Raw genomic sequence first — 26,595 nt, 5'->3', positions numbered from 1 at the left:
AAGTTTTAATGTCGCTCCTTACTTTCAGTTAAAAAAACTATTTTTTTTTTTATTTAATTTCTGAACGTTTTTGAATTAATGCATGTTTGATTTTGGCTCTCCGCACATAAATTATTAAAATGAAATTTGCATATTAATTCTATTTTTGGCTAAATGGCTTTCTCTTAGTTTTGATCAGACGATTTTGAGAAATAAGGGGTGGGGAAGGAGCCCTGTTGCCCTTCAATTTTTCGGTTACTTAAAAAGCCAACTAGAACTTCTAATTTTTAACGAACGTTTTTATTAGTAAAAAATATACGTAACTTAAGAATTAACTTACGTAAAAAGCTTTTATATTCTTATATTTTTATTATGTATATGAGGGGGTTTGTTCCCTCGTTAATACCCGTTCTTTACACTAAATCTTAAGTTTTGTCCCAATTCTTTAAGAATAACCCCTGAATCAGAAAGGCCGTAGAATAAATAGTTTAAATTACTAAAAATACTTTAGCATAAAGAGCTAGGTATTTACATTCTCCTAAATACCTCGCTCTTTGCGCTAAAGTATTGTTAGAACCCCTTATATGCGTAATAATCTCTGTTCGTTTTAAGTTTTAATGCTACTCCTTACTTTCAGTTGAAAAAACTTTTTCATGTTTATTTTTTCATTGTTTTTTTTTTATAGTAATGCTAAAAAATCCCGAGTCCTTTTCATTGAATTTCTCTTCCCCTATGACATATTCCTCCAAGGAAAGATCGTCCCAGATAGCCCCCTCCCCTCAACCCCACCCCCAAACGAAAAAAATTCCACTGAAAACGTATGTACGCTCCCCAATAACCATTACTGTATGTAAACACTGGTCAAAGTTTGTAACTTGCAGCCCCTCCCCCAAGGACTATGGGGGAGTAAGTCATCCCCAAAGACATAGTTATTATGGTTTTCGACTATGCGGAACAAAATAGCTATCTCAAATTTTGATCCGCTGACCTTGGGAAAAAATGAGTGTGGGATTTTTTTTTTGATCACTTAAAAAGGGCACTAGAACTTTTTATTTCCGTTAGAATGAGCCCTCTTGCGACATTCTAGGACCGCTTGGTCGATACGATGACCCCTGGGAAAAAAAAACAAACAAATAAACACGCACCCGTGATCTGTCTTCTGGCAAAAAATACGAAATTCCACATTTTTCTAGATAGGAGCTTGAAATTTTTGTTATAGGGTTCTCTGATACGCTGAATGCGATGGTGTGATTTTCGTTAAGATTCTGTGACTTTTAGGGGGTGTATGTCTGATCAAACATACTCTTAAAAAGGGACTTAGAACTTTCAATGTCTAATCATCTGAGTCCTCTCCGAGGTTTATACGACCATTTCTCAAACTTTATTTGCCCCCAGGACATAAGTTACAACCCTTACCCCAGGCTTTGGGTATGGGTGGTTATGCTGACCCCAAAGTTTTTGTTATCTGATCTTTGGGCAATTTCGGACAAACTGGCAATGTCAAAATTTTGATCGGATGCATTTGGGCAAAAGAGGGTGTGTGTATGGGGGGATAGGTGCCCCCTGAGGGGGATAGATACCCTCCACCGACCCCTTTTGACTCAAAAAAGCAAATAGAACTTTGAATTTCCAATCAAATGAGCCGCCTCTGAAGCTTATACGACCTCTCCTACACAAAAACTTTGGATGGCCCCGGGGCATAACTTAAAGTATTTGCCCCCGGGCTCTGGAGGTTTGGTAGACCCCGGAGTTCTTAATAGCCGATATTTGAACTATTTTTAATAAAATGGCTATCTCAAAATATTCATCGGACGGGTTTGGGGAAATAGGCGTGAGATGGCGCTGGTTTCTCACCGATCTCTTTTGACTCATAAAAAGTGAGCTATAACGTTCAATTTCCAGTCAGATGAGCCCTCTGTGAAAATTATACGGGCACTCCTTCTATAAAACCATGTATGCCGCAAGGGCATAACTTACAACGTTGCCCCCGAGCCCTGGGGTGGATATCGACCCAAAAGTTTTGTTACATGATCCAGTTGCCCTCCGATCTCCTTTGAATCTTAAAAATTGAACTAGAACTTTCAATTTCCAATAAAATGAGCCCTCTGAAGTTTGTAAGAGCATCCATTCTATAAGAACCATATGTACCCCCATGGTATAACTTAAAACGCCTTCCCTCAGGCCCTGTGGGTTTCTCTTGACTTCGGAGTTTTACTTATATGATCTTTGAAATATTTTTAACAAAATGGCTATCTCAAATTTTTATCGGATGTGTTTAAAAAAAGTTTGTGGGGGCTGGTTGCCCTCTGATCACTTTTGAATCTTAAAAAGCGCACTAGAACTTCTGATTTTCAACCGAATGAGCTGCCTCTGAAGTTTGTACAATTACCGCTTTCATATGATGTGCCTCTGAAAAAAAAAATAAAACATTGGAGCCGTACGAATTTTACTGTAGGCAACCCTATAGCGCTGCCTCTGATATTTCAGACAAATCCGAAGCCATTCAAAGAGGTTAGGAAGCTGTTAATATTGCTGTTCGCCTATGTCTTCAACAATTCTATCGAACTTGAAATGCGTTTATCCAAAACGTCTGTCTTTTCTTTTCCTGACATTGGCGTTGTTGACGCTACTGTTCATTAGGTTAAAACACATTTTTTTAACTGAAAGTAAAGAGAAACATTAAAACTTAAAACGAACATAAATTTTTTCTGTTTATTTTATTACTGATCATTTTTTAAAATGTCTGGAAATCCAGCTCTCCCTCCATGGAAAATTTTCTTCCCCACGAGAAATTTCTCCATGGAAAGACCCTCCCACGCAACTTAAATTAGTGATATTTGTGGAACTAATATTGTAAAATAGTAACAAAACGCGAAAGAGGTCGAAACTATTTTTATGAAAATGAAAGTCATATGTTGAGCAATTTTCAAATGACTGAAATGAATGATATAAAAGATCTTTCAAAAATATACGTAATAATTTATGTTCGTTTTAACTTTCAACGCTATTCTTTACTTTCAGCTGGAAAAAACTTGTTTTTTTTTATTATTTTCTAACAACCACAAATCGTGAACATACAATATCTTCTGTTCATTATCACATAAAAATCATAGTTATAAGGCTGCTCAAGCTAAAATTAAATGCCAAGATTGGCTCAAACAAATTATGGCTAATATCGGACATTATTTAACAAAATTCGAACTTTAGCGTAAAGAGCAAGGTATTGAGGTGGTGGCAAACTTCCTCATTTACATATTATCTAGGGGTTCGCCCCCTCGTAAATGCCAATGAGAAAGGAGGAAATCTTGTTACGTATTTCAATGCTATAGGAAATAGAATTTGCTTTCAACCTAGGAGATTCGCGTCAAGATTTATTTTTTTCAACTATATATGTATCTGTTATCTTTATGTTTGCTATGCTCGTTTAATTAATTTTATTTTATTTTGGTTTTCGTTTATTCTTTAATAGTAATTTCTGGTCGTTTTGAGTTTGAATTATTATATAATTTTATTTCTGTTGGTTGCTAATTTAATATGACTCTTTTATCTTTGTCAATTTCTTCGTCAGAACGTTTGTCTTTTATTGAACATCTAAGCAACTCTAATATCTTTGGCTCATGAGCATCCGCATGAGCATTGCAGTGTGTTTAATATTGTGTATTGTTGTGTGAAGTTGTTGTGCTTTAGCCTATTATAATGTGCAAAGCATGGTATATTGTGTTGTATTCTCCACAGACCTTGACATTGCGATTCGACTAACTGGGAGGAAACGTGCGTAGGAAAGCGGCTGGTTGCCCTCCAATCCCTTTAAACTCTTGAAAAGGGCCAAAGAGCTTTCAATTGCTATCCCCTTTCGAATGCTATTTCGAAAGCTATCCTCTTTCGAATATAAGATAACTCCTTCCATAGAGAGTGCCTTTGTGAAAAAAAATACATTCGCGCTCTTTACTTAGGCAGCGCTGTTGCACCATATAAGGCGGATACTCTAGCCAAACTCTTAAACATGGGTATCTTTTACTGGAGGAAGCAGTATTTGAGACCCCCTCCCCAAAAAACTGACAAGGTAGTCAACAGTAAATTGGAAAATGGTAGTAATATGTTGAATGTCACTTTACAGCTTAATTGTAATTTTAATAAAAACAGGATGATTTCAACCTAGTCCAGTTTCCATGAGGAAGGATAAAAATTACTTTATCGTAAAATATTCTTATACGTTAGTGTTTGATTGAGGTTACTTGGTTGAACGAGAGCGTTAAAATAGTCATTCAGAGGCCGAAATGGAGTAACGTCATTTCACAGTAAATGAGGAGGGGGAATAGACATTTTTCAAAATCTATGGGAAGTGTTTCCTCCCTTAACCCCCTGTGGATGCCACTGCAGAATATGTTAATAATATTAAAATCAAATAATTAGTAAAGTTAAGGAGAAAAGATATTTGAAATTTGATTTATAAGTGTCTAATTCAATGCGGGGAAAAATTTTTTTACGAATATTTTACTTGCTCTTGTAAACTATTTGTCATTTTACTTGTTACTTCAAATAAGAAAAACTAATAATAAAATGAGATAAATAATTTATTGTTTTCTTTTGTTACTTTTACATGTAGTTCACTCGTGTGTTTGAATCAAATAGTTCGTGGTAAAGAACTGTAGTAAGGAGCGACCCGGCTCAATAGTAACCGAAACTGTAAAAAAAAGAATTTTAATACCAATAGTTACACAAAAAAAATCGCATTTTAATGCTGATTTTGAATATATAACTTTTATCAAGATTAGTCTTACCTATAAAAAGCTACGAGCCTGAGAAAATTTGCCTCATTTTAGAAACTAGGGGAAAACGCCCCCTAAAAGTTATACAATTTGAACGAAAATCACACCATCAGATTCAGCGTATCAGAGAAACTTGTTGTAGAAGTTTCAAGCTCCTATCTACAAAAATGTAGAATTTCGCATTTTTTGCCTTTTTTGTTGTTTTTTTTCTCTCCAGGGGTGATCGTATCGACCCAGTAGTTCGAGAATGTCGCAAGAGGGCTCATTCCAACGGGAATGAAAATTTCTAGTGCCCTTTTTAAGTGACCAAAAAATTGGAGGGCGCCTAGGCGCCCTCCCACGCACATATTTTCCCCAAAGTCACCAGATCAAAATTCTGAGACAGCCATTTTATTCACCATGGTTGAAAAACCTAATAACTATGTCTCCGGGGACGACTTATTCCCCCGCATTCCCCGTGGGAGGGGTTGCAAGTTACAAACCTTGACCTGTGTTTACTTATAGTAATGGTTACTGGGAAGCGTAGGGACGTTTTCAGGGGTATTTTTTTTGGTTTGGGAGGGAGAGTTTAGGTGGGGGGGGGGGGTTACGTGGGAGGATCTTTGCATGGAAAAACTTCTCATGGGGTAAGAAATTTTCAATGAAGGGGGTGCATGATTTTTTAGCTTTATTTAAAAAAACAATGAAAAAATAAATATGAAAAGTTTTTTTTTCTACTGAAAGTCAGGAGCAGCATTAAAACTTAAAACGAGCAGAAATTATTGCGCATATGAGGGGTTTACCTCGTCGCAATACCTCGCTCTTTACGCTAAAGTATTTTTAGTAATTTCAACTATTTATTCTACGGCCTTTGTGATTCAAGGGTCATTCTTAAGGAATTGGGACAGAATTTAAGCTTGAATGTAAAGAGCGAGGTATCGACGAGGGGTGAAGTCCCTCATATACGCAATAAAAACATACGAATATAGAAGTTCGTTACTTAAGTTAATTAAAAGTTCTAGTGGCCTTTATAAGTAATCATAAAGTTGGAGGGCAACTAGACTTCCTCCCTCTCTCCTTTCCTCTCAAAATCTTCCGATTAAAACTATGAGAAAGTCATTTACCCCAAAAAAACATTAATATTCAAATTTCGTTTTAATTATTTATGTGCGGACAGCCAAGATCAAACCATGCATTAATTAAAAAACGTCCAGAAATTAAATAAAAAAACAAGTTTTTTTAAATGAAAGTAAGGAGCGACATTAAAACTTAAAACGAACAGAAATTACTCCGTATATGGAAGGGGCTTTTCCTCCTCAACGTCCCGCTCTTTACGCTAAAGTTTTATACTGTTTTAAAAAGTAGAGTTAAGAGAAAGAGTCAAACTTTAGCGTAAAGAGCGGGACGTTGAGGAGGAAAAGCCCCTTTCATATACGGAGTAATTTCTGTTCGTTTTATGTTTTAATGTCGCTCCTTACTTGTTCTTTTTTTATTGAATTTCTTTTTTTTATTTCATTTCTTAATTTATTTAATTATTTAACATAATCGATAGTCATTTTAGTGTAGTAACGAAACATATATTTTTAACAATGTACAAGGAACTATATGTTTACTTTGTTAACTAGCATAGGGTATAGTAATTTGTGATACTAAATAATTCAATAATGAACTGTTAATTTCTAAGAATAACTATTCGGTTTTAGTTAGACGTAAATTTATTTTTATATATTTATGTTAAATCTAATTTTTTGGGATATATCTAATTGATGAATTTAAACAAAAGCTAATCCAACTCATTTCCCTAATCCAATCAAAGAATAGAAGGTCTTCCCTCTATTTTTCCCGGGGTCAATTTTTGTGAGACAGCTGGTCATAAAACTTAGTAGGGATTAATTTGATTGGAAGTTGAAAGTTCTATTTCCTTTTTCTTAAGAGTCGAAAGGGACTGAATTTAATATAAAAACTTTATTTTTTGGCAACATATGTCTTAAAGTGATCAGATTTAATAGCATATACCGTCAGTGATCAGATTTAAGCATGTCTTCAATACTTTTAAACGCGGAAAGTGACACTTTTTTCCGAGTGGAATTTTTTTTCGTAGAATTGGAAAATTAATCTTAAATTAAGGATATTAAAATTTTCAGCCATGCTTTATGACTCTGAAGCATGGGTGTTCCGGAAAACGAATAAGGATTTGCTTGATATTTTTCTAAACAAATTGACTGTGGATTGTTTGGATACGCGACTAACTGGCCGTATCCCTAACAGTAGGCTGTACGAAAAATGTGGTGCAAAACTACTTTCTAAGGCTAAATGAGATAAAGGTTGAAATGGCTAGGAGACGTTCTGCAGAGGAAAGATTATGAAATGCCCAAGATCGTCTTTGTCGGCCAACCATTTAGGGCCAAAGGAAAAGCAGGTCTTTCCCAAACTCTGTGGGAGGATATCTTAAGGAAAGATTTGAGGGAAATGGGACCTTCGATTGAGGGTGAAAAGAGGAAGTCTTTGAATAGATTTGGATGGAGGATGGGACTAAAATGGAACTCAAGTGGACTAAATTTTTTTTGGTGTGAATAACTGTTCGTCAGTAACAGCCGACAAACGCTAAACATATTTGTCAATTTTTTCGTTGTTCTACAATATTTAGTGCGAAAAATAAAATAATATTCTGAATTAATGAATTCGGCTGTAGTTAAAAAAACTGAATATATTTTATAGTTAATATATATTGGTAAACATTTTAAGTTTTTAATATTGGAAGTAGCTTGTAGTCGCTACGTTGGCTAGGACTAGGAATAAGTGAAGATAAAAAGGTGACGTTGGGTAACGAAAAGATAGATCAAGTGGACCAACTTACCTTGGTAGCATCATTAGTAAAGTCAATGGATGCAGTGAGGATGTTAAAAGTAGAATAGCCAAGGCACAAGGTGTTTTTTCATAGTTAAAAAAAGTTTTGGAAGAATGGAAGGTAAGCCTGAGAAAAAAAATTAGAATATTGGAAGCCACACTGATGACAGTTGTCAAAATTGCCAACAGATTGTCTTGAATACCCGACTAATTGGCCGTATTTCAACAATAGACTGTACAAAAAGTATGGTTCAATTCCCCTTTCTAGAAAACGTTCTAGGTCAACGTTCTGCGGATGAAGGATGGCAGATTGCTAAAGAGGGTCCTTTTTGGCCTAGCCATCTAGGGCTAAACAGAAAGCAGGTCATCCTTGGTTGGGGTGTAAGGATGTCGTAAGGGATACTTAAGGAAAATGGGAACTTCCTGGGAGGGTGTAAAAAAGAGGTTTTGAACAGACTGGGATTGACGAGAACTGTGCATAGGTTTGTCGGCCTCAGGGTGCTTGGTGTTGTGGTGGTTTATTATTAGTAGTAGCTGTAGTAGTAGCTCTTAGTTAACTCATAAGCACCTTGCTGGTTCAAGATAAATCTTGCAGCTTTAATTCATAAGAGTCCTTAGTCTACTGAAAAAAATCTTGCAGTTTTAAACGTGAACAATGATTTTTACTTAACTGAGCTATTGAAGCAAGACTTATCACTTAGGATAAAACATATATGCTTTCGGAATAAATGCAAGATTTCACCGGTCTAAAGTACGGTCTGCGGATTAGGAATGACAGATTGCCGAAGATTGTCCTTTTGGCTAGCCATCTAGGGCTCAATGGAAAACAGGCCGTCCTTGGTTGGGGATGAAAGGATGTCGTAAGGAATATTTAGGGAAAATGAAAACTTCCTGGGAGGGTGCAAAAGGGGTTTTTGGACAGAATGGAATAGAGGAAAAGTTTATGTAGCTTTGTTGACCTCAAGAGGCTTGGTGCTCTTGTGGGTTGTTAGTAGTAGTAGGTGTAGTTGTAGCTTGTAGTGAACTCATCATTGAGAAACACCTTACTGCTACGCGATTATCTCCCACCTTTAATTCAAGAGACTCTTTAGTCTATTTAAAAACCTTTTAGTTTTAAACGTTACCAATAATTTTTACTTATCTCAGCTATTGAAGGCTCATCACTTAAAAAAAAACATACTACTTTCCAAATACATGTAAGATTTCATGAAAATGATAAATAAGTGATCCTTTTTCATTTTTTTTAAGCAGAGAAATACATGAACATATAAAATGGATGATTACATGAAATATATGAAGATATAAATTTTCTCAGTAGGTTTCCCAGGTCTGCTTTCCATCCTTTACCTCTGATTTCAATTTTTGTAATCTTTTAAAGTCTACTTTCCATCTTTTACCTTTTGGATATTAACTAGTCGGAGATGATACGGAGATTTTCATACTTTGAAATTTCTCTTCTTAGAGATTTCCGTGCTTGGTTTGTCCATGCTTGGCTTTGGTTGCTGAATCATAGTTCAAGTAATGGTTTGAAGTAATCACCATTTAATTAATGTTTTCAGGACTGTTTTAATTTGTAAGAGCTTTGGTTGAGCTGCCATGAAATTTTGATTGAATGACGGTTTTAATTTTTAAATTTAGCATTAATCATCAGGAATTTTCTTGTAAGGCTTATTTTATATTTTTATTCATGCTTTGCTGAGGACGGCCCTTGGATATGGAGCTGAAATATTCATTTTACATAGAGAAAAGTAAAAAAATATTGTGACACCTTAGTGTGAAGGAAGATATTTTCTATAGCGAAGAATTAGTGTCATTAATAAAAGGAATAAAAAAGAATAATTCCCTATGTGCGGATAGTCCGGTAAATGAGTTTCTTAAATATAATAGATATCAGGTCAGAAATAAGTTACTCAAGATTATGCATTTGATTTCTGAAAAGGGAGAAATACCTAGGTAATTTGGGAAAACCCTCGTTAAACTCATGAATAAGAAAGATGGTAAGAGTGAGTGTGGTAACCATAGAGGCTTTAGTCTGGTTTCTATAGGTAGCAAATTACTGTGTATGATGATAGTTCTCAGACTTGGAGATGCTGTAGATAAAGTTTTAAGAGAAGAACAGTGCGGTTTTAGGAGGGGTAGAGGAGGTGCCAACCAAATTTTCACTCTTAGATTAATAATTGATAAGTGTCCTTATGCAGATGTTGCATCTCTGCCTTAAGGAGCACAGCAAAGCTAACGGGAGAACACGGATTCAAATGAGAAAGTAAAACTTTTTCTGGACTATGATTATACTGATGAATTAAGTATCCTAGATGAAAGTGAATGAACTTTTAGAGGTTTTGCGAGTCCAGGGTGCTAGAATAGGTTTGAAAGTTTAGAATGTTTAGAAAACTAAGGTGCTAAGGCTAGAAATAAGAGGAGATTAAAAGATTGTGGTGTCTAACGAAAAAAAGAAATAAAGTAAGCAGCTTCATTTAACTACGTAATATTATTAGTAAAGTTGGTAAGTGGAATGAAAATGAAAAAGTACAATAACTAAGACCCATGGTGTTTTTTCAAAATTGAAAAAAAGGCTAAGAGAAATGGGAGATAAGTCTACGAATCAACATTTGAATATCGAAATATATTCTACTGTTGGAATATATATTCTATTACAATATATTCTAATATTCAACATTCGAATATTGGCTACATTGATTATAGTGGTCAAGTACGGTTCTCAAGCATGGGTGCTCTGAACAAAGGAGAAAGATTTGCTTGATGTTTTCAAAAGAATCTCCAGTACCCGACTCACTAACCGTATTTCAAACTGTAGGCTGTAAGAAAAGTGGGGTTTAGTCTCGCTTTATAGGACTATTATTAGAGAAAAATTGAAATGGCTAGGGGACATTCCGGGAATAAAGATGAAAGATAACCAAAGATCGTACTTTCTGCCAACCGTCTAAGATCAAATGAAAAGCAGGTCATCCTTGGTTTGGACGGGAGGTTTTCGTAAGGAAATAATTAAAGGAAATGGAAACTTCCTGGCACGGTGTAAAGAGGGAAACTTTGATTAGATTGGGATTGAGGAGGAGTGTACGTAGCTATACGGGGGCCTTGGAGCTAATGTGAATTTTTAGTAGTAGTAGTAGTAGTAGTAGTAGTGTAGTAGTAGTAGTAGTAGTAGTAGTAGTAGTAGTAGTAGTAGTAGTAGTAGTAGTAGTAGTAGTATTACAGTCTTCAATTTATTCGTCAATGTTTGAACCTGTTGTTGCTGTTACAACCACCCAAAATTTTGAGAAAAACTTCCTCTAAATTTTGAGAAATATGTCTCATTTGCATTTTCAAAGAAAAGTACGCTTCTGAAATTTTCGTTGAAATAGTTGAAGAACAGAAACAGAACCCTCTTTTAGATTTTGACAATCCTATTTTGCTCCCTTTTCTTACATTTTCGTTAACTAATGCCACTGCTTGTGTCTCAAAAACTACATCGAATAGAAAAATTTTGACGATGCCTTTGGAACTGTCGGGGGGGATACTAGGGGAGGTCCATCCTAAACTCAAATTCAAAATTTGTGTAGATAATTAGTTTTGAAAGAGGATAACGGATTTTTTTTCCCTCTTTGATTTTTTCTTGGGATTTCTTGTTCTGTAAAAAAATATCTCTATGATTATTTTAGGTAAATAAATTTTTTTTTAGCATCGACCAACAACTCTCTTGGCTTGCAACCGTGTCTTAGTTGTTGACAAAGGACGTATAATTGAAGACGCTGACCCACAAGATTTAAGGCACAGACCAAATAGTCACTTCTTTTCTCTTATGAAGCTACAGTAACGTACTTTTTTTTATCTTTGAAGTATTCGTATTAAAATATCTAGAAGAAAGTGACCATGACTTTGAAAAGATACCAAATAGGATAGCCGTTGAAGGAAAAAGTCTATTGTATATTTGTAACGGACACCACACTTGCCAAAAATATTGTGAATCCTGTAATCATAGGCAGCGCAATAAAGCTGCCTAAGTAAAGAGCGAAGTGGGCACAGCTTGTTTATTTTATTTTCTGACAAAGATTCCTCGTTTAGAAGGAGTTATCGAAGGAACTTTTGAAGGAGCTAATTTGATTGTAAATTGAAAGCTCGAGTGCCCTTTTAAAGATTGGAAAATGATTGGAGGGTAACCACCCATCCCGCCCTTCATTTCCCCAAACACATGCAATCAAAACTTTTAGGAAGCTTTTGTTCAAAATAGTTAAATGATCCAGTAATTTGTCTTTGAGGATATTAAATCCCTCACAGCCCTCAGGAAAGGGGCTATAAGTTATGCTAGCTGGCCTATATTAAGATAAGAGATTTCTATGGAAGGGGTGGTCGAACAAACTTCGGACGGGGGGAGGGCTCTTTAAATTGCTAATCGCGATTTCCAGTTTAAGGGAGTCCCTTTTTAACAGTCAAAAGTAATCAGAGGCCAGCCACTACCCCCCCCCACGACCCCAGCCACTACCCCCCCCCCCACGACCCCTTTTCTTTAAATGGATGCGATCGAAATTTTAATATAGCCATTTTGTTCGAAATAGCTCAAAGATCATCTTACAGGGCCTCCACAGTTGATACAACAACACAGAGTCTCGGGAAAAAGGCTGTAAGTTGCGCGGTTGTGTATACGGTTTTTAAGGAAGTGGTGTCGTATAAACTTTCGACGAAGCTAATTTGTTTGAAATTTAAAAGTTCTTGTTCCCTTTTAAGATTCAAAAGTGATCGGAAAGTGACTAAACTCCCATCAAAGCCCTCTTTTCTCGAAATGCTACCGATCAAAATTTTGAGATAGCCATTTCGTTCGAAATAGTCAAAAGATCATATAATAATGCCTCTAGAGTTGACACCCCCCCCCCCATTTTTCTGTGTTTTAGGAAAATTTGGAATAGAAGTTGAACTTTTTCTTTTCTTTGGAAAAATTCAGAACTGAAGTTGAACTTTTTTTTCTGTTTCGATAAGGTTCAAAACATAAATTGAACTTTTTTCTGTTTTAGGGGAAATTCAGAATTTAAGTGTAACTTTTTCTTTTCTACGTGAAAATTTAAAACAGAAGAGGACGTTTTTCTCCTTTATCTATCTTCGACTTTAAAAACCTATTCCAATCTCTTGTAAAAAGAAAAAATATGCTAATATAAAAGAATCATAACAACAAAATGCAAAAGAAAATATTTATTGAAGCAATGTCACAGCAGATGAGTTTAAATAGAATGGGTTACTGCATTAAGTATATTTACATACACAAAAGAAACTTTTAAAAATGTATGTACAACAGTAAAACTTGCAATAACACGTTGTGCATATATTGAAAAAAGATTTTAATATAACCAATTAAACAACAACAAAACAACTCTGCCTCCTGCACGGAACACTATTTGGGTGATCTTCCTATCTACTATTGTATTTTTTCGATACAAAAACGAATTCAATACCCTTGGTGTAGCACCTTCACGCCGCCCGCGTACACATAGACTTTATCCGATATGGCTGAAATGGCATTTTTCTCGACTCTAACCGTATATTTTAAAATTTTAAACAGTGAATCACCATAAATTTGCTCTTGGAAGGAGACTACTTTCTACACAGTTTCTAAAAACACTCATATCGAAATTGTCCTTCGCGTAGTGTTTAGGAATCCCCTTGTAAACTTTTTTTGATTTCCTCATTATGCATTTGCACAAAGTACACCCTCAGTACACCTGACGTGGAAAAAATAACCCCATGAACTAAAATTGACTGCATTTTAAGCAAGAATCCATTTCATTTTTCTCGACTCTAGCAATTTTTCTAGCAAATTTTCTAGCATTTTTCTCGACTTTCTAGAATCCATTTTATTTTTCTCGACTCGACTCGACATTTTTCTCGACTCTATCCGTGTATTTTAAAATTTTAAACAGTGAATCACCATAAATTTGCTCTTGGAATGAGACTACTTTCTACACAGTTTCTAAAAAGCTCATATCGAAATTGTCCTTCGCGTAGTGTTTAGGAATCCCCTTGTAGACTTTTTTTGATTTCCTCATTATGTATTTGCACAAAGTACACCCTCAGTACACCTGAAGTGGAAAAAAAAATAACCCCATAAACTAAAATTGACTGCATTTTAAGCAAGAATCCATTTCTTGTGACACGTAAACATATTTTTTTAAGCATTTTTTTAACTCATTTGAAGCATGCATTTGACTATCTTCATCTCGTTCAAGTGAAATCACAGTGCAAAAAAAATGATTTGCATTTCTTGATTTCAAACCCCAATACAGTTCAGGCCCCACCGTGGCAATATACCCGTAGCATCCCTGTGATGAATATTATCAACCCATTCCTAAGGCATTTTCAGCCATTTTTCTACAAAAATATACGATTAAACAAAAATTGATGATTTTTCAAGCACAGATCCATTTTTGAATGACTTGCGACTCAGGCATTTGATTATTTTCGCCTCATTTCAAGCAAAACCAAAGTTAGAAGCGCTGATTTGCATATTTTCTTCGATTTTCGAACACCAACACTTATTACGTCCAACCGTGACAAAACAAGTGGCCTGCTCGTGGCATCCCTGTGATACATATTATCATTCCTAAAGCATTTTCAGCCATATTCCTACAAAAATAACCTTATAAACTAAAAGTGGCCGTATTTGAAGCAAGAATAGATATTTTAATCTCAAACATCCATATTATAAATAAACACAACTCATTTGAAGGATGTATTTAATTATTTTCATATATTTTCACGCAAAACCGCCGTTTTAAACACTGATTAGCATTTTTTTTTCGATTTTCGAACACCAACACAGCTGGTGAACCATGGAAATATTTTATTGGCCCTTGGCAACCCTGTAATACATATTACCATTCCTGAAGCATTTTCAGCCGTTTTCCTACAAAAATAACACCATAGACAAAAATTGACCATATTTCATGCAAAAAACCATTTCTTGTAACACGTTACCATATTTTGTTAAGCAAACGGAACCCATTTGATGCATACATTTGTCTATCCACACGTTCGTGTGAAAACACAGTGTGAAAAGATGATTTGCATTTCTCAAACTTCATAAACACAGTTCAGGCCCCACTGGGGCAGTATGTGGCTGGCCCGTGGTATCCCTGTGATACATCTATATATATAAAAATAAGTTGTCTGTCTGTGTGTCTGTCTGTCAGGTGACGTCATGTTTCTGTGTCGACTGACGTCATGAAGTTAGTTGTCGTCATTTTTGCTATGACGGTGACGTCATTAAAGATATATAAGACATATATGTTCACGTAGAAATCTATTAATGTTTAACTTTAAAATGACTGATGAACCTACAATGGCAACAGCCGAGGAAGCTGTTCAAAGAGTCTATGCCAAAAAACTTGCTGCTGATAGAGAAAGTAAGAAAAGAAAGCGTGCCGAGGAATCACAAGAACAGCAAGAAAACAGGCTTGCAGCTGATAGAGAAAGTAAGAAAAGAAAGCGTGCCGAGGAATCACAAGAACAGCAAGAAAACAGGCTTGCGGCTAAAGAACGCAAAACCGCGCAGTTAGATGAAAATCCACCTGGAAAGCGAGAGTCAAAACATATCAAAACTGAAAATGATAGCGATGATGATTGGGTTTGGGATTTTGACTTGGATAAGGTCATCAATGCCTACCAGATTTAAGTTAAAAAACAAAGGTTCGGCGATATGTACTTCATAGTGACGCTGAAAAATAAAGAAGAAAAAAAACTGAAAAAATGTAAAAAACTAAAAAAAAACTGAAAAGAAAAAACACTCAATGATAAATTACAGACCGGGACACAAATGACGACCGACACAGAGGGAATATAAATGACGACCGGGAACCTCAAAGAAAAATTACAGACTGGGATACCCGGACACAAATCACGACCGGGAATATAAATGACGACCGGGACACAGGGACACAACTACAACGGGGACGCCGGGGGCACAGGCGGGATATATAATTGACGACTGAGACACAGGGATTGTTTGAATAGAAATTACAGACCGGGACACCGGGACACAAATGACGACCGGGACACTGGGCCACAGGGAATATAAATGACGACCGGGACACTCAAAGAGAAATTACAAACTGGGACACCAGGACACAAATGACGACCGGGACACAGGGAATATAAATGCTATTTATATGCACAGACAATGGGACAGCGAAGAATGTTGTATATTCGCATGTTTTACGTAGTTAAAAATATATATTTATATCTATCTCTATTCACAGGTGGGACACAGGGACACAGCTAAAATGGCGCGTAACTAATATGGCGCGTAACGACTTACGCGCGCCGGGGGGGGGCTTGGGGGGCGCGAAGCGCCCCACCAACTAGGTGTTGGGGTGGCGCGAAGTGCCACCCCAACAGCTAGTATATCTATATATATATAAAATAAGTTGTCTGTGTGTCTAGTGACGTCATGTCATCAGGTCGCCATGTCGTCATTATGACGATGACGTCATTAAAGGTATTTAAGACATTCGTTCACGGAAAAATGTTTAATTGTAAGAAGATCGTGGACGGAAAAATGTTTAATTGTAAAATGACTGAAGAACCTACAATGGTAACAGCCGAGGAAGCTGCTCAAAGATTCTATGCCAAAAACTTGCGGCTGATAGAGAAAGTAAGAAAAAAAAGCGTGCCGAGGAAAAAATAAAAAAAGAAAAAAACTGAAAAATGAAGGAGAAAAACAAAACTAAAAAAAATAAAAATAAAAATAAAAAAACTAAAAAGGTAAAAACTCCAAAAAAAACTAAAAAGAAAAAAAACTAAAAAAACTAAAAAAAGGTAAAAACCAAAAAAAAACTAAAAAGAAAAAAGGGGGAAAAACACAAAAATTTATTTCATCATATACCAATTCAAAAACGAATGTATATACAGACCGGGACACCGGGAAACAAATGACGACCGGGACGGCGACACAGGGAATGTTCGACTAGCAATCACCATCAACAATGCTTAAGGACAATCATTAGAATAATGAGGTATAGATCTGAATACGGATTGTTTTTTCCCATGGACAATTATATGTTTCATGTTCAAGAGTCGGTAAACCTGACAATCTATTTATATGCACAGACAATGGGACAGCGAAGAATGTTGTATACAATGGCAGCAGCCGAGGAAGCTGCTCAAAGATTCTATGCCAAAAAACTTGCGGCTGATAGAGAAAGTAAGAAAAGATAGCCTGCCGAGGAAAAAATGAAAAAAGGAAAAAAGACAGAAAAATAAACGAGAAAAACAAAACTAAAAAAATAAAAATAAAAAAAAAAAACTAAAAAGGTAAAAACTCCAAAAAAAACTAAAAAAACTAAAAAAAAGGTAAAAACCAAAAAAAACTAAAAAGAAAAAAAGGGGAAAAACACAAAAATGTATTTTATCACTAGTATATATATATATATATATATACTAGCTGTTGGGGTGGCGCTTCGCGCCACCCCAACACCTAGTTGGTGGGGGCGCTTCGCGCCCCCCCCAAGCCCCCCCGCGCGCGTAAGTCGTTACGCGCCATAATAGTTACGCGCCATTGTAGTTGTGTCCCTATGTCCCACCTGTGAATATAGATATATATATAGATATGGTTTTAACTACGTAAAACTTGCGAATATACAACATTCTTTGCTGTCCCATTGTCTTTGCATATAAATAGATTGTCAGGTTATCCCCCTGTTTCCCCCGGTGTCCCCGTTGTAGTTGTGTCCCTGTGTCCCGGTCGTCATTTATATTCCCTGTGTCCCGGGTCCCGGTCATCATTTGTATCCCGGTGTCCCGGTCTGTATATACATTCGTTTTTTAGTTTTGTTTTTCTCCTTTATTTTTTTCCTTTTTTTTTCTTTTTTAGCTTATTTAGATTTTTAGATTTTTTAGTTTTTTTTATTAGTTTTTAGTTTTTATTTCTTTTTAGTTTTTTTGTCCCGGTCGTCATTTATATCCCCCTGTTTCCCCCGGTGTCCCCGTTGTAGTTGTGTCCCTGTGTCCCGGTCGTTATTTATATTCCCTGTGTCCCGGTCGTCATTTGTATCCCGGTGTACCGGTCTGTATATACATTCGTTTTTTAGTTTTGTTTTTCTCCTTTATTTTTTTCCTTTTTTTTTTCTTTTTTAGTTTATTTAGATTTTTAGATTTTTTAGTTTTTTTATTAGTTTTTAGTTTTTTTTTCTTTTTAGTTTTTTTGTAGTTTTTACCTTCTTTTTAGTTTTGTTAATTTTTTTTTTACTTGTGTCCTGGTCGTCATTTATACTCCCTGTGTCCCGGTGCTTTGTTGATTGCTAATCGAACATTCCTTTTGTCCTGGTCGCTTTCTCTTTGAGTGTCGTCATTTATTTTTTTCTTTTTTAGTTCTTTTAGTTTTTACCTTTTTTAGTTTTTTTTTAGTTTTTAGTTTTTTTAGTTTTTTACCTTTTTTTAGTTTTTTTAGTTTTTTAGCTTTTTTATTTTTTTTATTAGTTTTTACTTTTTTGTAGTTTTTGCCTTTTTTTTAGTTTTTTTAGTTTTTTAGCTTTTTTATTAGTTTTTAGTTTTTTTTGTAGTTTTTGCCTTTTTTTAGTTTTTTTAGTTTTTTAGCTTTTTTATTTTTTTTATTAGTTTTTAGTTTTTTTTGTAGTTTTTGCCTTTTTTTAGTTTTTTCAGTTTTGACGTCACCTGATCCAGTTTTTTCAGGTGACGTCACCTGATCCACGATCCACAGATCCACAGACAACTTATTTTTATATATATAGATAGTTTTTTTTTTTTTACTTATGTCCTGGTCGTCATTTATACTCCCTGTGTCCCGGTGCTTTGTTGATTGCTAATCGAACATTCCTTTTGTCCTGGTCGCTTTCTCTTTGAGTGTCGTCATTTATTAGTTTTTTCCTTTTTTTTTTAGTTTTTTATTGGTTTTTACCTTTATTTTAGCTTATTTTTCAGTTTTTTCCTTTTTTTTAGTTTTTTTTTATTTTTTATTTTTTTTAGTTTTTTACCTTTTTTTAGTTTTTTTAGTTTTTTTAGTTTTTTAGCTTTTTTACTTTTTTTATTAGTTTTTAGTTTTTTTTTGTAGTTTTTGCCTTTTTTTAGTTTTTTCAGTTTTTTTTTTAGTTTTTTATTGGTTTTTACCTTTATAGTTTTTTTAGTTTTTTAGCTTTTTTATTTTTTTTATTAGTTTTTAGTTTTTTTTGTAGTTTTTGCCTTTTTTTAGTTTTTTCAGTTTTGACGTCACCTAATCCAGTTTTTTCAGGTGACGTCACCTGACACATCCATCCACACATCCATCCATCCATCCATCCACAGACAACTTATTTTATATATATAGATATATATATATATATATATATATATATATATATATATATATATATATATATATATATTTATATATATATATATATATATATATATATATATATATATATATATATTTATATATATATATGTATATATATATATATATATATATATATATATATATATATATATATATAATATATATATATACATATATATATATATATATATATATATATATATATATATATATATATATATATATATATATACATATATATATATATATATATATATATATATATATATATATATTTATATATATAAAAATAAGTTGTCTGTCTGTGGATGGATGGATGGATCAGGTGACGTCACCTGAAAAAACTGGATCAGGTGACGTCAAAACTGAAAAAACTAAAAAAAGGCAAAAACTACAAAAAAAACTAAAAACTAATAAAAAAAAATAAAAAAGCTAAAAAACTAAAAAAACTATAAAGGTAAAAACCAATAAAAAACTAAAAAAAAACTGAAAAAACTAAAAAAAGGCAAAAACTACAAAAAAAAACTAAAAACTAATAAAAAAAGTAAAAAAGCTAAAAAACTAAAAAAACTAAAAAAACTAAAAAAAGGTAAAAAACTAAAAAAAATAAAAAATAAAAAAAACTAAAAAAAAGGAAAAAACTGAAAAATAAGCTAAAATAAAGGTAAAAACCAATAAAAAACTAAAAAAAAAAAAGGAAAAAACTAATAAATGACGACACTCAAAGAGAAAGCGACCAGGACAAAAGGAATGTTCGATTAGCAATCAACAAAGCACCGGGACACAGGGAGTATAAATGACGACCAGGACATAAGTAAAAAAAAAAAAACTATCTATATAAATAAAAATAAGTTGTCTGTGGATCTGTGGATCGTGGATCAGGTGACGTCACCTGAAAAAACTGGATCAGGTGACGTCAAAACTGAAAAAACTAAAAAAAGAGCTAAAAAACTAAAAAAACTAAAAAAAAGGCAAAAACTACAAAAAAACTAAAAACTAATAAAAAAAATAAAAAAGCTAAAAAACTAAAAAAACTAAAAAAACTAAAAAAAGGTAAAAAACTAAAAAAACTAAAAACTAAAAAAAACTAAAAAAGGTAAAAACTAAAAGAACTAAAAAAGAAAAAAATAAATGACGACACTCAAAGAGAAAGGGACCAGGACAAAAGGAATGTTCGATTAGCAATCAACAAAGCACCGGGACACAGGGAGTATAAATGACTACCAGGACACAAGTAAAAAAAAAAATTAACAAAACTAAAAAGAAGGTAAAAACTACAAAAAAACTAAAAAGAAAAAAAAACTAAAAACTAATAAAAAAACTAAAAAATCTAAAAATCTAAATAAACTAAAAAAGAAAAAAAAAAGGAAAAAAATAAAGGAGAAAAACAAAACTAAAAAACGAATGTATATACAGACCGGTACACCGGGATACAAATGACGACCGGGACACAGGGAATATAAATGACGACCGGGACACAGGGACACAACTACAACGGGGACACCGGGGGAAACAGGGGGATATAAATGACGACCGGGACAAAAAAACTAAAAAGAAAAAAAAACTAAAAACTAATAAAAAAACTAAAAAATCTAAAATCTAAATAAGCTAAAAAAGAAAAAAAAAGGAAAAAAATAAAGGAGAAAAACAAAACTAAAAAACGAATGTATATACAGACCGGGACACCGGGATACAAATGACGACCGGGACCCGGGACACAGGGAATATAAATGACGACCGGGACACAGGGACACAACTACAACGGGGACACCGGGGGAAACAGGGGGATGTAAATGACGACCGGGACACCGGGACAGGGAATGGTCGATTAGCAATCACCATCAACAAAGCTCAAGGGCAATCATTAGAATCATGAGGTATAGATCTGAATACAGATTGTTTTCCCATGGACCATTATATGTTGCATGTTCATGAGTCGGTAAACCTGACAATCTATTTATATGCAAAGACAATGGGACAGCAAAGAATGTTGTATATTCGCAAGTTTTACGTAGTTAAAACCATATATATATATCTATCTATATTCACAGGTGGGACATAGGGACACAACTACAATGGCGCGTAACTATTATGGCGCGTAACGACTTACGCGCGCGGGGGGGTTGGGGGGGGCGCGAAGCGCCCCCACCAACTAGGTGTTGGGGTGGCGCGAAGCGCCACCCCAACAGCTAGTATATATATGTACATATATATATATATATATATATACAAATATATATATATATATATATATATATATATATATATATATATATATATATATATATATATATATATATATATGTATATATATATATATATATATATATATATATATATATATATATATATATATATATATATGTATATATATATATATATATATATATATATATGTATATATATATATATATATATATATATATATATATATATATATATATATATATATATATATATATATATATATATATATATATATATATATATATATATATATATATATATATATATATATATATATATATATATATATATGTTTTTAACTACGTAAAACATGCAAATATACAACATTCTTCGTTGTCCCATTGTCTGTGGATATAAATAGATTGTCAGGTTTACTGACTCTTGAACATGCAAAATATAATTGCCCATGGGAAAAACAATCCGTATTCAGATCTATACCTCATTATTCTAATGATGTGTCCCTGTGTCCCGGTCGTCATTTATATTCCCTGTGTCCCGGTCGTCATTTGTGTCCCGGTATCCCAGTTTGTAATATCTCTTTCAGTGTCCCGGTCGTCATTTATATTCCCTGTGTCCCGGTCGTCATTTGTGTCCCGCTCTGTAATTTCTATTCGAACAATCCCTGTGTCCCGGTCGTCATTTATATATCCCACCTGTGCCCCCGGCGACCCGTTGTAGTTGTGTCCCTATGTCCCGGTCGTCATTTATATTCCCTGTGTCCCGGTCGTGATTTGTGTCCGGGTGTCCCAGTCTGTAATTTCTCTTTGAGGTTCCCGGTCGTCATTTATATTCCCTGTGTCCCGGTCGTCATTTGTGTCCCGGTGTCCCGGTATGTAATTTCATCAGTTGACAAACATAACGTCAGTCGACAAACAACTTCATGACGCATACAGCTCAATCATTATAATGACGTCAGTCGACAAACATGACGTCAGTCGACACACAAACATGACGTCACTCGACACACACACACACAGACAACTTATTTATATATATATTCTAGCTGTTGGGGTGGCGCTTCGCGCCACCCAAGCCCCCCCGCGCGCGTAAGTCGTTACGCGCCATATTAGTTACGCGCCATTGTAGTTGTGTCCCTATGTCCCACCTGTGAATATAGATAGATATATTATATATATGTTTTTAACTACGTAAAACTTGCGAATATACAACATTCTTTGCTGTCCCATTGTCTGTGCATATAAATAGATTGTCAGGTTTATCGACTCTTGAACATGCAACATATAATGGTCCATGGGAAAACAATCCGTATTCAGATCTATACCTCATGATTCTAATGATTGCCCTTGAGCTTTGTTGATGGTGATTGCTAATCGACCATTCCCTGTCCCGGTCGTCATTTATATCCCCCTGTGCCCCCCGGCATCCCCGTTGTAGTTGTGTCCCTGTGTCCCGGTCGTCATTTATATTTTTTACTTATGTCCTGGTCATTATGGCTTATGTATGGTCATTTATATTCCCTGTGTCCCGGTCGTCATTTGTATCCCGGTGTCCCGGTCTGTATATACATTCGTTTTTTAGTTTTGTTTTTCTCCTTTATTTTTTTCCTTTTTTATTTTTTTTCTTTTTTAGTTTATTTAGATTTTTAGATTTTTTAGTTTTTTTATTAGTTTTTAGTTTTTTTTTCTTTTTAGTTTTTTTGTAATTTTACCTTCTTTTTAGTTTTTTTAGTTTTTTTTTTTTACTTATGTCCTGGTCGTCATTTATACTCCCTGTGTCCCGGTGCTTTGTTGATTGCTAATCGAACATTCCTTTTGTCCCGGTCGCTTTCTCTTTGAGTGTCGTCATTTATTTTTTTCTTTTTTAGTTCTTACCTTTTTTAGTTTTTTTTTAGTTTTTTAGATGAAAATTTTTTTTAGTTTTTTTCCTTTTCTTCTTTTTAGTTTTTTATTGGTTTTTACCTTTTTTTTAGCTTTTTTAGTTTTTTTTCGTTTTTTCTTTTTACTTTTTTTTTAGTTTTTATCTTTTTTTATTTTTATTCTTAATTTTATTAGTTTTCTTTTTCTCTTCTATTTTTCAGTTTTTTCCTTTTTTTTAGTTTTTTTTTTAGTTTTTAGTTTTTTTATTACCTTTTTTTAGTTTTTTTAGTTTTTTAGCCTTTTTATTTTTTTTTATTAGTTTTTAGTTTTTTTTGTAGTTTTTGCCTTTTTTTAGTTTTTTCAGTTTTTTTTTTAGTTTTTAGTTTTTTACCTTTTTTAGCCTAACCAGGATTTGAACCTGGGACCTTCATTCTCCGTTCTGACACCCTCTCTCACCGAGTGACTACTCCAGCATGTTCATTTAGGGTGTTTTAAATGGTATATTATTAACCAAATTAAAGTGTTTTACAATATACTAAGCATCGTCATAACAAAAATGACGACAACTAATTTCATGACGTCAGCCGACACAGAAACATGACGTCACCTGATCCACAGATCCACAGACAGACAACTTATTTTTATATATATAGATATATATATATATATATATATATATATATATATATATATATATATATATATATATATATATATATATATAGATAGATATACCAATTCAAAAACGAATGTATATACAGACCGGGACACAAATGACGACCGGGACACAGGGAATATAAATGACGACCGGGACACTCAAAGAGAAATTACAGACTTGAGCTTTGTTGAGCTTTGTTTGAGCTTTGTTGATGATGATTGCTAATCGACCATTCCCTGTCCCGGTGTCCCGGTCGTCATTTACATCCCCCTGTTTCCCCCGGTGTCCCCGTTGTAGTTGTGTCCCTGTGTCCCGGTCGTCATTTATATTCCCTGTGTCCCGGGTCCCGGTCGTCATTTGTATCCCGGTGTCCCGGTCTGTATATACATTCGTTTTTTAGTTTTGTTTTTCTCCTTTATTTTTTTCCTTTTTTTTTCTTTTTTAGCTTATTTAGATTTTTAGATTTTTTAGTTTTTTTATTAGTTTTTAGTTTTTTTTTCTTTTTAGTTTTTTTGTCCCGGTCGTCATTTATATCCCCCTGTTTCCCCCGGTGTCCCCGTTGTAGTTGTGTCCCTGTGTCCCGGTCGTCATTTATATTCCCTGTGTCCCGGTCGTCATTTGTATCCCGGTGTACCGGTCTGTATATACATTCGTTTTTTAGTTTTGTTTTTCTCCTTTATTTTTTTCCTTTTTTTTTTCTTTTTTAGTTTATTTAGATTTTTAGATTTTTTAGTTTTTTTATTAGTTTTTAGTTTTTTTTTCTTTTTAGTTTTTTGTAGTTTTTACCTTCTTTTTAGTTTTGTTAATTTTTTTTTTTACTTGTGTCCTGGTCGTCATTTATACTCCCTGTGTCCCGGTGCTTTGTTGATTGCTAATCGAACATTCCTTTTGTCCTGGTCGCTTTCTCTTTGAGTGTCGTCATTTATTTTTTTCTTTTTTAGTTCTTTTAGTTTTTACCTTTTTTAGTTTTTTTTAGTTTTTAGTTTTTTAGTTTTTTACCTTTTTTTAGTTTTTTTAGTTTTTTTAGTTTTTTAGCTTTTTTATTTTTTTTATTAGTTTTTAGTTTTTTTGTAGTTTTTGCCTTTTTTTTAGTTTTTTTAGTTTTTTAGCTTTTTTATTAGTTTTTATTTTTTTTTGTAGTTTTTGCCTTTTTTTAGTTTTTTTAGTTTTTTAGCTTTTTTATTTTTTTTATTAGTTTTTAGTTTTTTTTGTAGTTTTTGCCTTTTTTTAGTTTTTTCAGTTTTGACGTCACCTGATCCAGTTTTTTCAGGTGACGTCACCTGATCCACGATCCACAGATCCACAGACAACTTATTTTTATATATATAGATAGTTTTTTTTTTTTACTTATGTCCTGGTCGTCATTTATACTCCCTGTGTCCCGGTGCTTTGTTGATTGCTAATTGAACATTCCTTTTGTCCTGGTCGCTTTCTCTTTGAGTGTCGTCATTTATTAGTTTTTTCCTTTTTTTTTTTAGTTTTTTATTGGTTTTTACCTTTATTTTAGCTTATTTTTCAATTTTTTCCTTTTTTTTAGTTTTTTTTTATTTTTTATTTTTTTTTAGTTTTTTACCTTTTTTTAGTTTTTTTAGTTTTTTTAGTTTTTTAGCTTTTTTACTTTTTTTATTAGTTTTTAGTTTTTTTTTGTAGTTTTTGCCTTTTTTTAGTTTTTTCAGTTTTTTTTTTAGTTTTTTATTGGTTTTTACCTTTATAGTTTTTTTAGTTTTTTAGCTTTTTTATTTTTTTTATTAGTTTTTAGTTTTTTTTGTAGTTTTTGCCTTTTTTTAGTTTTTTCAGTTTTGACGTCACCTGATCCAGTTTTTTCAGGTGACGTCACCTGATCCATCCATCCATCCACAGACAGACAACTTATTTTTATATATATAGATATATATATATATATATATATATATATATATATATATATATATATATATATATATATATATATATTCACAGGTGGGACACAGGGACGCAACTACAATGGCGTGTAACTAATATGGTGCGTAAAGACTTACGCGCGCGGGAGGGCGCGAAGTGCCCCCACCAACTAGTTGTTGGGGTGGCGCTTCGCGCCACCCCAACAGCTAGTTATCAATATAATCCTGAGGCACTTTTGGCCCCTTTCCTGCAAAAATAAACGTATTAACCGTTAAATAACTAAGATTGACCGTTTATCAAGCACGAATCCATTTTTGTGACACGCATCCACATTTTTAAGCAAACGCAACTCATTTGAAGCGTGCATTTGGTTATTTTCATATATGCATTTGTGCATTTGGTTATTTGTGCATATTTCATGTGCATATTTCATTTGTGCATATTTCATGTGCATTTGGTTATTTTCATTTATTTGGTTATGTGGTTTCAAGCAAAACCACAACTTGAAACGATGATTTGTAGATTTTTCTTCCAATTTTTGAACACCAGCACAGTTCACGCCAAATCTTGGCAATATTTGACTGGCCCGTGGCATCCCTGTGATATATATTATCATTCCTAAGGCATTTTCAGCCAATTTAATAACTCTATAAACTAAAATTGACCTATTTCAAGCAAGAATCCATTTTTTGTCGCAAACATTCACATTTTAAGCAAACTCAAATCACTTGAAGGATATATTTGATTATTTTCATCTAGTTTCAAGCAAAACCATAGATGTGAAACGATTATTTGCAGATTTTTTTTTCAATTTTCGAACACCCACACAGTTCATGCCCCAATTTAATAAAATGTTGCTTGCCCGTTGCATCCCTGTGATACATAGTATCATTCCAAAACATTTTTAATCATATAATTACAAAAATAACCCTATAAACTAGAATTGACCGTATTTCAAGCAAGAATCCATTTTTTGTGGCGTGTCCGTATTTGGAAGCAAACGCAACTCATTAGAAGTATGCTTTTGATTATTTCATTTTGTTTCATGCGTTTCAAAAAAAGTTTGAAACGCTGATTTACATTTTTTTTTTTTTTTTTTTTTTT

General features: G+C 33.7%; 1 protein-coding gene across 4 annotated transcripts in view; it reads left to right on the top strand.

Annotated features, from left to right (window-relative positions):
- LOC136028300 (ATP-binding cassette sub-family C member Sur-like) overlaps positions 1-11,438 on the top strand; it is a 234,735-nt gene extending 223,297 nt beyond the window's left edge. For all 4 annotated transcript variants that reach the window (XM_065706058.1, XM_065706059.1, XM_065706061.1 and 1 more), the window contains one exon: positions 11,254-11,438. In XM_065706058.1, coding sequence (XP_065562130.1) covers positions 11,254-11,388 — 135 coding nt within the window. In that variant the 3' untranslated portion in view covers positions 11,389-11,438. The remainder of the gene's footprint in view (positions 1-11,253) is intronic.
- The last annotated feature ends 15,157 nt before the right edge of the window (positions 11,439-26,595 follow it).

This window comes from Artemia franciscana, chromosome 6, assembly GCF_032884065.1.
Source record: "Artemia franciscana chromosome 6, ASM3288406v1, whole genome shotgun sequence".
NCBI classification, from domain to species: Eukaryota; Metazoa; Arthropoda; class Branchiopoda; order Anostraca; family Artemiidae; genus Artemia; species Artemia franciscana.
This window is presented reverse-complemented; position numbering and strand designations above follow the sequence as displayed.